This window comes from Manis pentadactyla, chromosome 11, assembly GCF_030020395.1.
Source record: "Manis pentadactyla isolate mManPen7 chromosome 11, mManPen7.hap1, whole genome shotgun sequence".
NCBI classification, from domain to species: domain Eukaryota; kingdom Metazoa; phylum Chordata; class Mammalia; order Pholidota; family Manidae; genus Manis; species Manis pentadactyla.
In genome coordinates, this window is record NC_080029.1 from 99,716,178 (window position 1) to 99,729,586 (window position 13,409).

Sequence of the window (13,409 nt, forward strand, 5' to 3'; positions counted from 1 at the left end):
TTTAATGAATACCTTCCTTACCTATACTTGTCTGATCTGTTTGAGAATTCTCCTTCAGAGTCAAGACTCCCCCGCCCCCCATCCAGGTTGAGTTTCATCTAGAGAACAGGGAGACACCTCCCCAGACACAGCTGCCTGACAACAGCTGCATCCAGGAAGTCCAAAACCTAGCAAGACAAATTTCATTAGCTCTTAAGGCTCAAGAATATTCATTTTGGTTCAGTGTTCCACCTTCCAGGTCTCCTAGGGTAGCAGCGTCACTGCCAGCACTCTGTGGAGTCCCACCCTTGAGGCTCCCTAAAGGTCACAGGCTCCTTGAAACTGAGGCACGGGTCCTGATCTCTGAATTGCCCCTGGGGTCATTTCTCCCTCTTCTTGAAGAACAGTGCACCATCACAGCCACGTACCTCCATTATCCCATCCCATCGGTTCATCCACAGACTTTCTCGTTTCAGTCCATTTATTTGTCCCCTTCAGTTCAAACTGTGTTTCTGCTCATCTAATCCCATAAACTCTATCAAATGGTTTTTCAGCCACTCTTGGTGTTCTTTTCAGAACTAACATTTTCATTTTTTTTTTTTTTTTTTTGCAATATGGATAGGCTGAGATTTTCCAAAACTTCAAATTCTGGTCCCTTTTTCCTTAATAACTCCTTCAAGTTCTCTCTCTCCTTCTGCATTTTATTATGAGCATTCAGAAAGAACCAAACTGCTTCATCAACAACCTTGTTTAGAAATCTCCTCAGCTAAATATTCAGTTTCATTGCTCACAATTCTTCCTTCCACAAAACACTATAACAGTTTAGTCAAGTTCTTTGCCACTTTTATAACAGGGACTGCCATTCCTCTCGTTTCCAGTAACATGTTCTCACTTCCATCTGAGACCTCAGCAGAATCATCCTTACATCCGTATTTCTAACATGCAACTCAAACCTCTTCTAGTTTCTACCCACTAACCAGTTACAAAGTTACACATTTAGGTATTTATACAGCAGCACCCCACTCCTGGTACCCAAATCTGTCTTTGTCAGTGTGGGCTGCCATAACAAAATACCAGAGTGTATGTAACTTAAACAGAAATGTATTTTCTCAGAGTCTGGAAACTAGAAGTTTTCAAGATAAAGGTGCCAGCATGGCTGGTTTCTGATGAGAGCTTTGTTTCTGGCTTATAGATGGCCTCCTTTTCACTGTGTCTTTACCTGATGGTTAGGGGAAAGGGAGAGTCACCTCTCAAGTACCTTTTCTTATAAGAGCACCAACCCCATCACAAGGGAACCACCCTCTAACCTCATCTAAACCTAATGATCTCCTACAGTCCCCATCTCCAAATACCATCTGATTGGGATTAATGCTTCAACATATGAATGGGGTGGTGGGGCATAGCAGCTCAGCATGTCTTTATAGCTTGGGTAGCAGAACACACTTTAATTTCTCCAGGAGATTGAGAGAGGAGGGCAGAAGAGAAGGAATTAAAGACAATTCCTTGAGTTGGTGCAGTATACTAGAGGAACATAGATTTCTGCCAGAGATTTTTCTGCTGGGATCCTGATTACCCCTTCACTGTAATAAGTTCAAGATGTGGCTATATACACTTAAAACTGTGTAAATTAATTAAAGAATGAACAGAACTTTTAAAAAACATTATGAGACTCAGGATTCTTCTCAGAACTTTGAAGCAATTTTAGGAAAGAGGCTGCTCAACTTCACTTACTCTCTCTGAAACAGAACTGTGATAAGGTCCAAATGTCACAGTGAAATGAGGGTCTAACAGGTGGAGCCAGAGGCAGGGACTGCACTGGAGAAGGATGGGTGTCAAATGTAATTATGGCAAGGCCGAGAGAGAATTAACTACCTGCCAGGCACTATTTCTAGAAGTAAATGTTTAACGGGTTTACAGATCATAAAACAGCCAGACATGCTGTAGCTTGAGTCCAGTGTACACAGTGGGGCACTCTGACGGGAAGATGACAAGATGAGGGTAAGCTACGTAATGTCGAAGGGCTTTTCTAATACTAAATCCCCTACCTCTTCTACAAGAATATGGTTGGGACTTCTGGTTTCTGTGCTGCCTCTAGATGAGGATGTTGGCCCTGTTCTTACATAACTAAGGAGAAAGAGGCCTGGCAGGCCAGAAAGGAGAAATGAAATGATTAAGCTGGCATCATTAGATCAAATGAACTCTGAGGCCACCCAGAATTGTAAGTTAAGGAAGAGGAATAAACAAGGGATTGGGAGTGGAGGGATGGTAAAACAAAACAAAAAACCCCCCACAGACACCCATCAACACTTCAGAGAGCGGTGGAGGAAAGGAACTACATACCCAGTAAGCAAGCAGGATAGAGGGCTTCTGCTGAGGAAAGGATACCGGATTTATTTGAGATCCCCAGAAAAGGAAAGGAATGAGAAAGAGATCACTACGGCAAATTAAAAGGGTCAAGAAGAAAACAAACCTATTGAGAAAGCAACAAGAATCAGAAAAATCAGTAATGACTTGGAACGGCAACAGATCCCTTAGTTTATTCAGTCACCAGCAAAGTGCCTTGCATGTAACAGATGCACACTAAATAGCTGCGGAGTGAAAGAAAGAATGTTACTAAGTTCCCACAACAACCCCAGGACTGAGGTGTCCGAACTCCAAGATTAATATGGTGAGATAAGACATACATACGTGCAACAGGAAAAGAATAAAATCTAGAATGTGGGGGAGAGACAGGCTAGCTACAATTTAGAACAGGGATAACCTTTAGATTTGTGAGGCCCTTGAAATTATATGAAATTTGCAAGAAACAGAAACTGAAAAAAAAAATTCAGCTTACATTTTTCTAACGAAAGGGTTCAGAGCTTTTGATAAAGAGTTTCTGAGCAATGGATTTGTTTTAGGTTAATTATTAGTGTTGATAATAGATTAGTGGGAATGTGATATAGAAGACATTTCCCTACATTTGCTATGAAATGAGCACAAAAATACCGAATTGTTATCTTTTGGACATATTACAAGGAAAACAACACCTCAAAGATTCAGACCGAATACTGCTATTTTGTTTTTCTCTTTATACTGTACTTCCCTCCCACCAAAGCGATTTTTTAGATACATTATCTCATTCATGTTCCTAATGTTGCCTAGCAAAGTTATGAATACACCAAAGGCACTTAACCATTTTAGGCTTTGATTTTGGTTTCTTAATAAAGGTTGAAGACACTTGCCTGAGTATTTTCACTAATAGTGATTCTTTAAATTGGAGAGTATGCAAAACACATTCTTTCAGAGAATTTACACTCTAATGGAAAGAATTAGAGAGGCATACGCTCCAATTCTGTATAGTTAGTAAAAGATTTCAACCTGAAACTAAGTGAAATTTCCAAGAAACAAAAACTGAAACACTTGACAGTGGCATCCTGAACACCTCTGAAACTACATTAGCCTGATGTTGAATTTTTATATAAGTAGGAAAGCAAACTTCTGAACACATTATTTGGTACTGTTACTTAGCCGACACCCCTTCCCTTTAATCTAGACAGAGAACGGAAAACCATTAAAGGCCCTACACTTCGGTTGTGTCTTTAAAAAATTACCCCAAGCCCCGCCCACCAAGGTTGAATCAAACGGGCCCTAAGGTGAAACAGGAACCATAGAAGAGGATGAAGGAAAACACTCTGTATTGGAGCAATTAATTCAAAGGGCAGTCCTGGAACCACGAAACACTGTGGGAACATGTATATTATTTTCTTCTTCTTCCCGAAAGGGAAAGAGGTTAAGAAGTTGTAAGAAAGGCTAGACTACTCAATTCAGACAGAGGTCAGTTAAAATGGCCCGGAAACCGCGACAAACTACAGAGAAGCACCGAGGTCAGTGTAGCAGAAAGGGCTTCGTAGACAGAGTGCTTTCTTGGGGGCAGTTACTTCGGGGGACTTCAAAGGACAGGAATGGGGTTGGGGAAGGGAGGTTCTTAGAGGGTGAAAGAGCAGAGGCTGGAAGGAAAGGCAGTAATAGGAGGGCAGGGGAAGGGAAGGAACACCACAGCCGCCGGTCGAGGCGCGGGCCGAGGAGAGGCTAGGAGGGGGCCCGGGGGTGGGGAGGAGAAACGGAAGGAGAAGGAGCCCCGGCCCCGCCCCGGGGAGGCCCGAGCGCCCGCCCGCCCCCCTTACCAGCGGGAGCAGGAAGCCCCAGAGCAGGGCAGCTGCGGCGGCGGCGGCGGGCAGTGGCCGCTGCGGCCCCATCGGGCTGGAGGGCGCTCGGTGGCGCCGCGCTACTACGTGCTGGCCGACTCGGGGTCCCGCCGCGGCGCTGCCCTCAGTGGCCGGCCGGGCTGGGGCGCGCGGCTGGGCTTGCCTGTGGCCGCAGCTGTTGGTGCGGCCGCCACTGCCGCGACGACTTCCTCTTCCGGCCCCGCCCCGAGGACGCGGAAACTCCGGCGCGGGCACGTGGAGACTCCGGCCCGTGTGCGCCGCCAGCCGGGTTCCTGGTGCGTCCGCTCGCTGGCGGGCCACCGGCGGCGGGCTGGGCGTGGCTCTCTGCCGCTGCCGAACCCGAGCTCTCCCCAGAGCCCAAGTAGGTGAACGGACTTTTTCCAGGCCCTCCAACTCTTAAAGCCGCCGAGCGCCTGCTCTCTTTACTATCCACGTGCTCCAGCCAAAAAAAAAATCTTTGGGCTGCGAGCCTTAATTTACCTGCCCGCCGGCAAGGCCTGACACATATATCCCAAATCAATCCACTTTGTCCAAAACCTCTGTGACTACCCTCTCCAGGCCGCCCACCTTTCTCTGCCCCAAACTAGTCTCTATTTCCACTCCGGACAGCCCATTATCCACATAGCAGTCCTAGACAGAATTTTTAAGGAATATAAATCACATGTCATCCCATCACACTTAGAACAAAATCAATACTCTGGCCTACAAAGTTTACTTAATAAGGTTCCTGCCTTTTCTGACACCATCTCCACTACTTTACCATGCTTGCTTAAGCCACATGGGCCACCTTTAGTCCTTAACTGTCTTTGTACTGATAGTTCTCCCTGCTGGAATGCTTTTCTCTCTGAACACCTGGCTCTTTGGCATTTACTTAGCTTAAATGTCACTTTCCCAGAGGGAACTTCTAACATACCCAACCTAAAGTAGCCACCCAATCACTTTCATGTCACACAATTTATATTAATTCTCTGCAAAGCACTTTTAGCTAGAATATTGTCTTATACAACTGTTCATTTTTTTAATGATGTTGCTTCCCACTTGACAGCAAGGACTGTCTTTGTGCACTGTAATATCCCTTACACTTAGAACATTTGGTGTAAAGTAGGTCCTCAAATATTTGTTGGATGAATATTCAATACCAAACACTGAGTAAGTTGCTGTCCCTGCCATCCCACAGCTCTAAGTTTAGTGAGGGATATAGAGGGGCAAGCAAACACAGTGCTGGGTGAATACTGACTCTTTTGTTTGTACAAGATGCTATGGGAATATCAAAGGGACATATAAAAGGGGAGCCAGAAAAATTTCAGTCTAAGCTGATTCTAAAAGCATGAGTTACTTTTAGCTAGGCAATGGGTAGGGGAAGGGGAGACTTCCCTGAAGAGTGAACCATTAATGTCAAAGCCAAAGGTGACATTGGAGGAACTGCAAAACTTAGATTTGGCTGAAGTTATGAGTGGTGAAAGATGAAGTGAGGGAAGAGGGCAGAGGATAAATCACAAATAGATTGGGATGTCCTGCTTGAGACTTTAGGCTTCATCCAGTTGGTGGTGGAGAGTAAATTAAACATTAGTAAAGCAGTGACCATTTCTGTTTTAGAAAGCTCTGTGTGATGGCAGGTAGGGTGGCAGATGAATTGAAACAGGGCAAGAGTAGAAGCCAGGATACCCATTAGACGCCTGTAGTAATCTAACCCAGGCCAGGGATAGTGAGGGCCTGACCTGAGACAGTGGTGTAAGAAATGGAGAGGAGGAGTTGGATTGGAAGGATTTGTAACAGAATTTGCTAACTGAGAAGATGTCGGATATGAAGGAGAGGGTGATTCCCAGGATCCTGCCCTGGGCCATCTATTGAGATGATAAGAGGAGATGTGTGCGTGTTTGTGGCGGGATGTGTGTGTGGGGGGGAGCAGGGAGTGGTTAGTGAGGGAGGGAAATATTTTGGACATGAGTTTGAAATCTTTGTAGGACATCCAAGTGCAAATGTCTGTTGGTTGATGGCTAAGTGGATTGTCCAAAGCTTAGTGGCACAAGATGTCAGAACTCAGGTCTTCTGCTTGTTAATCCTAGACTCCATTCACACTTTTCAGCTGCCTAGGGCAAACAAGTTTCCTTTTTTGTAAAATCACTGTAACAGACTAGATGACTTCCTCTCTACATACTCCCTTCTGCTCACAGTGAGTCTTGCCAGTGAATTCCCTTCTTGCCTAGTGAATCTGTAAGGTGGATCCTGAGGCTGGCTGGAGATCTACATTTTTGCCCACTTTTCCTTCCCTTCAATGGGAGAAAATTCTGTACTTGCAGCCAAAGAACCCGTATGACAGGCTAGTTCCTTGTGCAATCCCTCTTTGCCTGTTTGTTTTAGTTTTCTCAGCTGAAAAATGTGCACGGTTATAATTCCTGTTCTGCCTGCCTCACATGATTATTGTAAAAATTACATGATTTGTAATGTGGTGTCTTGCCAATGAATTTCAGCCCCAGACAAGTTCGCTATGGATTCACTGTGACCAAAGAAATTGACATCAAAACGTTCTTGGGGTGAAAGGGTTTATTACCCATCTTGTTCTCCTGCGGTATGTCGAGCACTAGCGTCTCTGCCTCCACTCAGAGCACTGGGCCGAGCTCTCTATATAGCGCAATAATAGCTTATTGCCTAAAGGTGTGGAAGCGGCAGCCCAGCAACAGGCCAGTTATATCATCAGGTGGTTTAAGTTCAGTGAGGATCCTGGCCATAGGAACCCCAACTTCCCCACATGTGGGTAAAATTACTCTGAAAAAATATTTTAAAAGTACAAGGAGGAGGGGAGGAGGTGAAGGAGAAGAGAAATAGAAGGCTGTGTTATTGCTGCAATCCAGCGTCAGCACTGTTTGTTATAGTTCTTCTGCCAAGATGGTTTCTCCTTGGTCAGTGTCCCTGTGCAGGATGAAGTGAAGGAAAATGGGAGGGTTCATGGCCAATTAAGGATTCTTATTTAATGACTTTTTACTATTGGAAAGGTTGTTAAAGGTTATTTGGAGTATACCTCTGTTACACATGAATTTCCCTGGAAGTATTAGGTAAGATGAATTTCTCTGTAAGTATTAGGTAATATAAAGGGTATCTAGATAATTTTTAGTTAGTATTTTTCTTCCCTTAAAAAAGATGGGTAACAAGCATCATTAGATTAAAGACAGTTTTAATTTCTAAACATTAGGTGTTTATTTGATGGGATATTTTTTCTAGTGGTAAAAGAATTTTACAGATTGTCAGAACCTTTCTGTACTCCAGGAAGTAAGAAGAAATATTGGGTCCATTTTACAAAAGGAGCTGCTAGGTTGACGACAGGAGGAGGAGCTAGAACCCAAACCCTGCCCCAGTGCATTAAGTCATTCAGAGAACCTCATCAGCAGACACGAAGTGTTGGTAATGAGCCTCAAGGACATTCTTAGTCAATCTGGAGAACTACTTCAGCATAGAGCAGTGATTCTCAATGTTGACTACTTATTAGACTCACGTAGAGGACCTTTAAAGGATACTGATACCTGCATTCCACTGCTCCTCACCTCCCCACGCAGATCCTAAATTTCACCGGTCTGAATACACTACTCTGGCTGTGTAGCATAATTTTTCAGGTTCCTCAGGTGATTCTAATATATAGCCATAGTTGATAAACTTCACCTTAATCAGGATTCTGTAAATGTGGCTCTGGACCAGCCATATCAACATTACCTAGGAACTGTGAAAAATGCAAAGTTCTCCATACATACTGAAGCAGAAACTCTGAGGGTGAGGCCCAGCAATCTGTTTTAATAAGCCCCCTAAGCAATTCTGATGCATACTGAATCTTCAGAACTAGTCATTTAGAGCAACCTTCCTTATCTCTGGCTGCATATTAGAGTCATCTGTAAAGTTAAAATTTTAAAAACCCCTTATGCTGTGTGGGCAGAGAGGTCCAGAGGAAGGCTGTGTGGGCAGAGAGGCCTGAGGCAGAGACTGGCTTGTTGCATGTAGGCTCGCTCTGAGTTGATGGGATTTTAGTGATTGAGCTGCCACTGTGGAAATAAAGTTGCGTATGACCCTTTCACCCAAGAACGTTCTACTGTCATTTCTTTGGTCATACTGAATCCAGAGTGAACTTGCCTGGGGCTGAAACCCATTGACAAGACAATTGGCGTAGTTGGCAGGATTCACTGGTGATTAAGGAAAAAGAACAGGCTGCCCTCATGGAAGGAGTGTTTCAGCAGGCTGCACCTATGGATAGGGAGACATTCGAGTGTCCCCTGTGGACATGTGTTACTGTGAAGGGGTGGAGTACTGGGGTCCACCCCAAGAGAAAGCTGACTGAAACGGCATCACTATGAAGTGCTGTGGCCTGAGAGGAAGCAGCATGAAAAGAAGCAGTGGCCCGAGAAGGAGCGGCATGAGGAGAAGCAGTGTGGGAGTGCAGGCTGCCAGGTGCCTTGGGGCAGGTGAAGGAAGAGGCCTGAGAAAGAGCAGCACAAGGAGCAGCAGCATGCAGGCTGCCAGGTGCCGAGTGGGCTAAGAGAAGGATGTAGTGGAGCTGTCAGCCCCAGAAATGAGGAGTGGAGGTTTGACAAACAGGTGGGGGTGAAGGCCCTGCTGGTCCTGGAGGCATCAGCCCCTCCTCAGTTGAGACCCCACCTGGTTAAAAGCTGGTGGAAAGCCAGAAGGACTCGGCAACCATGGGTTCTTTCAGGAGAGGTGCAGCCCCCTCCTCGGGTGTGGAGCACTCCATGCTCTGCTTCTATCCTCAGGCTCACGCACAAAAGGAAATATGGTCTGCTTCTCGAAGGAGGAATTTAAAGGGCCCTGTGAAGGTCACGAGGACCCAGATGTGGGTTGGTTTGAAAAGGTAGGAGCAGACAGAAAGAAATTGGACTGGAGCTGTGGTGATTGAGACTGGAGCAGTGGTTCCAACTGTTGAGGATGAAGCAGAAGGCAGAGATAAAGCAACAAGATTGGCCTGTGTGTCTGCAAGACTTTTTGCTGGAGATGCTGGAGAAGGTGGGTATTGTAAGGCCCACCCATGGTCCTTTTGGTTAACTCCTTTGAGTAGAACTGATTTGAATACAGCCAGGATGACCACTTGGTGGCAATGGGTCTCCTCAGGCTTGAGGGTTATTATAATTTGTTAGAACTGGTTTGAATACAGGCAGGGTGCAATGGATCTCCTCGAGTTTGAGGGTTATTATAATTTGTTGTAATTTTTGTTATTTATATATTGTTGTAGCCTCTGTTATTATTGAACTTGGTTACAATGCTCCAGCTTTCTCCCACAGGGACCATTGCAAAGGATTGAGGGCACATAGATTGAGAAGAGAGAATCCTGGAGGAGTGGAGTGTGGAAAAAATGAAAGTTCCTGTGGTCAGGATTCTCACCTGGCCCTGGTTGGCTAACTCACTACACACATGTGGGCAATACATTGCTATTGATTCTATATAAAGAACTCTGCCCAGTGCTCTGGGCGACATGGTGGCACCACTGCAAGGCTGCAGGAGAGCAGAGCAGCCTTTACCCAGAGCAGAGACTCTAGTGGTGGCAGTGCCGAGGACAGAGGCCCAGAGGATGGCTGTGTGGGTAGAAAGGCCCAGAGGACAGCTGTGCAGGCAGAAAGGCCCAGAGGCAGAGACTGGCTTGCTGTGTGCAGACTTGCTCTGAGTAGATGGGATTTTAGTGATTGAGCTGCCACCATGGAAATAAAGTTGCGTAGAACATCCCAAGAATGTTCTACTTTTATTTCTTTGGTCACACTGAACCCATAGTGAACTTGCCTGGGGCTGAAACCCATTGGCAAGACACCCCCAAAGTGAATTTCAATTATTACCTCATGCCATGTTCTAAACTTAACTTGAAATAGCAAACAGACCTAAATACAAGGGCTAAAACTAAAACATTTCCAAGAGAAAACATAGGAGAAAATCTTAGTAACCTTGTGTTAGGCAAGGTTTCTTAAATGAAAAACAGAAACTATAGAAGAATAAAAATCAGTGAATTGGTTTCATCAAAATGAAAAACTGCTCTTTGAAAGATACTGTGAAGAGAATGAAAACTTAGCTACAGACTGGGGGAAAATATTTGCAAAACATATATCCAATGAAGATTTGTATCCAGAATATATAAGGAACTCTTATAACTTAATAAGATGACAAAAATCCCAATTAAAAAAAATTGAAAAATATTTGAAAGATAATTCACCAAAGGAAAAAATATATACATATATAGCAAATAAGCTTATGAAAATATGCTTAACACCATTAATCATTATAGAAATGCAAATTTAAAACACTAGATACCTACTAAAATGGCTAAAATGAAGAAGTTGATTATACCAAGTGTTGTCAATGATATGGAGAAAACAGAACTTTCATACACTGTTGGTAGGAATGCAAAATACTACTACTTTGGAAAGCTGACCCTTTCTTATATTGTTCAACATACACCTACTTTATGATCCAGCCATTTCATTCCTAGGTATTTAACCAAGAATGAAAGCATATGTCCATGTAAAAATTTGTTCATGGTTGTCTAAACCTCCTTTATTTGTAATAGTCCAGAACAGTAAATAATCCAAATATCCACCAACAGGTGAATTAATAAACAAAATGTAATAGAAACATAAGAAATATTACTCAGCAATAAAGAGGAGTGAACCATTGGTGCACATATCAATGCAGATGAATCTCAAAATCATTAATCTGAGTGAAAGAAGTCAGACAGAAAAGAGTATATAGTTGATGATTCTATTATACAAAATTCCAGAAAATACAATCTTACCTTATAGTCTCCAAAAGCAGATCAGTGGTTCCCTGGGAGGATGTAGATGGAGGGATGGAATAAATGAGTATATAAGGAAATGTTAGGAGATGATGGAAAAAATTTGATTGTGGGAATGGTTTCACAAATGTATACTTATGTGAAAAACTCTCAAACTGTAAACTTTACATGTCTAGAGTTTATTATAGCCAGATACAAAAAAAACCTATAAAAATATAATTGGATACCAAAAAAGATCCTATACCCAAATCTTATCACCAAGAAATTCTGATTTATTTGGTTTGGAGTAGAGTTGGATATCAGTATATTTTAAAAACTGACTAAGTGATTCTACTGTGCAGCCAGAGTTGGGAACTACTGGTGTAGAGAAATCAACTCCTTATTACTAGTAAACTCAGACTCAAAGAATTTCTATGAGTTTCCAGTCAAGAAGGCTCGAGGCCACATCTTATCCCTCTTTTTCCTCTTCTCTGAAAGTGGAAAAAATTATCCTACCAGTTTTCATTTAGTGGTTGTATTGTTGCGATTGGTATCTACCCTTGAACACAGCTTCTAGGAGACAATGTGCTTTTCACTCTTTTTTTTTTTAAACCACTCTATTGAGGTATAATTGACATACAAGAATTGTATATGTTTAAGGTATACAATTTGATGCCTTTATATGTATTCATTGGATCACCACGATCAAACTAATTAATACCCATCACTTCCACATAATTACCATTTTCTTTTGTGTGTGTGTGGTGATAAGGCTTACATTCAGGTCTACCTTCTTATCAAATTTCAAGTATACAATACAGTATTTTAATTCTAGTCACAACATAGTACATTAAATCTCAAGAACTAACTATCTTGTGTAATTGAAACATTGTACCCTTTGAACACCACCACCTTGCTCCCTCACCCCTCAGCCCCTAGCAATCACCATTCCATTTTTTGCTTCTATGAGTTTGACTGTTTGGATTCATGCGGTTATTTGTCTTTCTGAGCCCAGCTTATTTCACTTAGTATAATGTCCTCTGGGTTCATCTATGTTTTTGCAAAGAGCAGGATTTCTATCTTTTTTAAGGTTAAATAATATTACACTGAATATATAGACCACACTTTAAAAAAATCCATTTATCCCACAGTCATTTGGGTTGCTTCCATGTCTTGGCTATTGTGAGTAGTGCTGTGATGAACATGGGAGTGCAGATAACTTTGAGACCCTGACTTCAAGTCTTTTGGATATATATACCGAGAAGTGGGATTGTTAAATCACATGGTAGTTCTATTTTTTACTCTTTTGAGGAACCTCCACACTGTTTTCTGTAGTGGTTGCTCCATTTTAGATTCTCACCAACAGTGTACAAGAGTTCCAATTTCTCCACACCTTTGTCAACACACTGTCTTTTGGGGTTTTTTTTTTTTATAATGGCCATTCTAACAGAGATGTGAGGTGATATCTTGTGGTTTTAATTTGCATTTCCCTGATGATTAATGATGTTAAGTGTCTTTTGATATGCCTATTGCCCTTTTTATGTCTTCTTTGAAACAATGTCTGTTCAAGTCCTTTGCCCATTTTTAATTTGGGTAATTTGCCTTTATTTATTTACTTTTTTACTATTGAGTTGTAGACGTTCCTTATGCATTTTGGAGGTTACCTGTCAGTAGATATATGGCTTGCAAATATTTTCTCCAATTCTGTAGGCTGCTTTTTACTTTGCTGATTGCTTTTCCTTGCTGTGCGGAAGATTTTTAGTTTGATATAGTCCCACTTGTTTGTTTTTGTTGCCTGTGCTTTGGTGTCACATCAGTGAAATCATTGCCAAGACCAAAGTCAAGTAACTTTTCCCTTCTGCTTTCTTCTAAGATTTTAGTATTGAGTCTAATGTTTCAGTCTTAAATCCATTTTGAATTGATTTTTGTGCTTATCACTATTTTAATGGAGAAAATTAGCATTACCACCTCAGTCTCAGTAATTATCTTGTCCATTATCTTGTAATTATCTAAGCCTGCTTAGAGCTTCCCAGTATTGTTTCCCTGCAAAGACCACCTCGCCTTGTTTAAATGCTTTCCTCCTCTAATACCTGTTTATAAGGCATTTGTCCTTGAACAGAACATGTAACTTGAATGCTTCCTGGTTCACAAGAAGTGACCAGAAGCAGAGAGGTGGGCCACCAGTTGTGGTTTCATCACTATATCTTCTGTTTACCCGTTCACATATATTTATTACTGTTCTTGACAGAACTGAGATAGGGGACGGTGGGTGTAGTCAGAGTAGGGTGAGGGCCTCCGGAGAAAAATCAGAGCAAGATAATTACAGTCAGAACAATGTAGCAATGTGCAAAGAAGTTCCTACTGAAACTCTGTGATAAGCATTACGCAAAGTCAGAGTCACACTAATTCTCTAGGGTAAAGATACCAGACTAGGAATATAGACATCTTCAGTGAGATCAGTTAAAACTCAA

At 42.5% G+C, this 13,409-nt stretch overlaps 1 protein-coding gene across 6 annotated transcripts in view; it reads right to left on the reverse strand.

Moving 5' to 3' along the window:
• Positions 1-4,547, reverse strand: part of SPPL2A (signal peptide peptidase like 2A) — a 45,266-nt gene extending 40,719 nt beyond the window's left edge. For 2 of the 6 annotated variants that reach the window (XM_036877442.2, XM_057488802.1), the window contains exon 1: positions 4,146-4,278. Coding sequence is in view for 1 of the 6 variants with exons in the window: in XM_036877435.2 (XP_036733330.2) it covers positions 4,146-4,217 (72 nt within the window). In the remaining 5 variants the exon portion in view is untranslated. Of the gene's footprint in view, positions 1-1,072; positions 1,199-4,145 lie in introns of all 6 variants that reach the window. The other 4 variants (XM_036877436.2, XM_036877440.2, XM_036877435.2 and 1 more) reach the window with 4 other exon arrangements.
• Between the last annotated feature and the right edge of the window lie 8,862 nt (positions 4,548-13,409).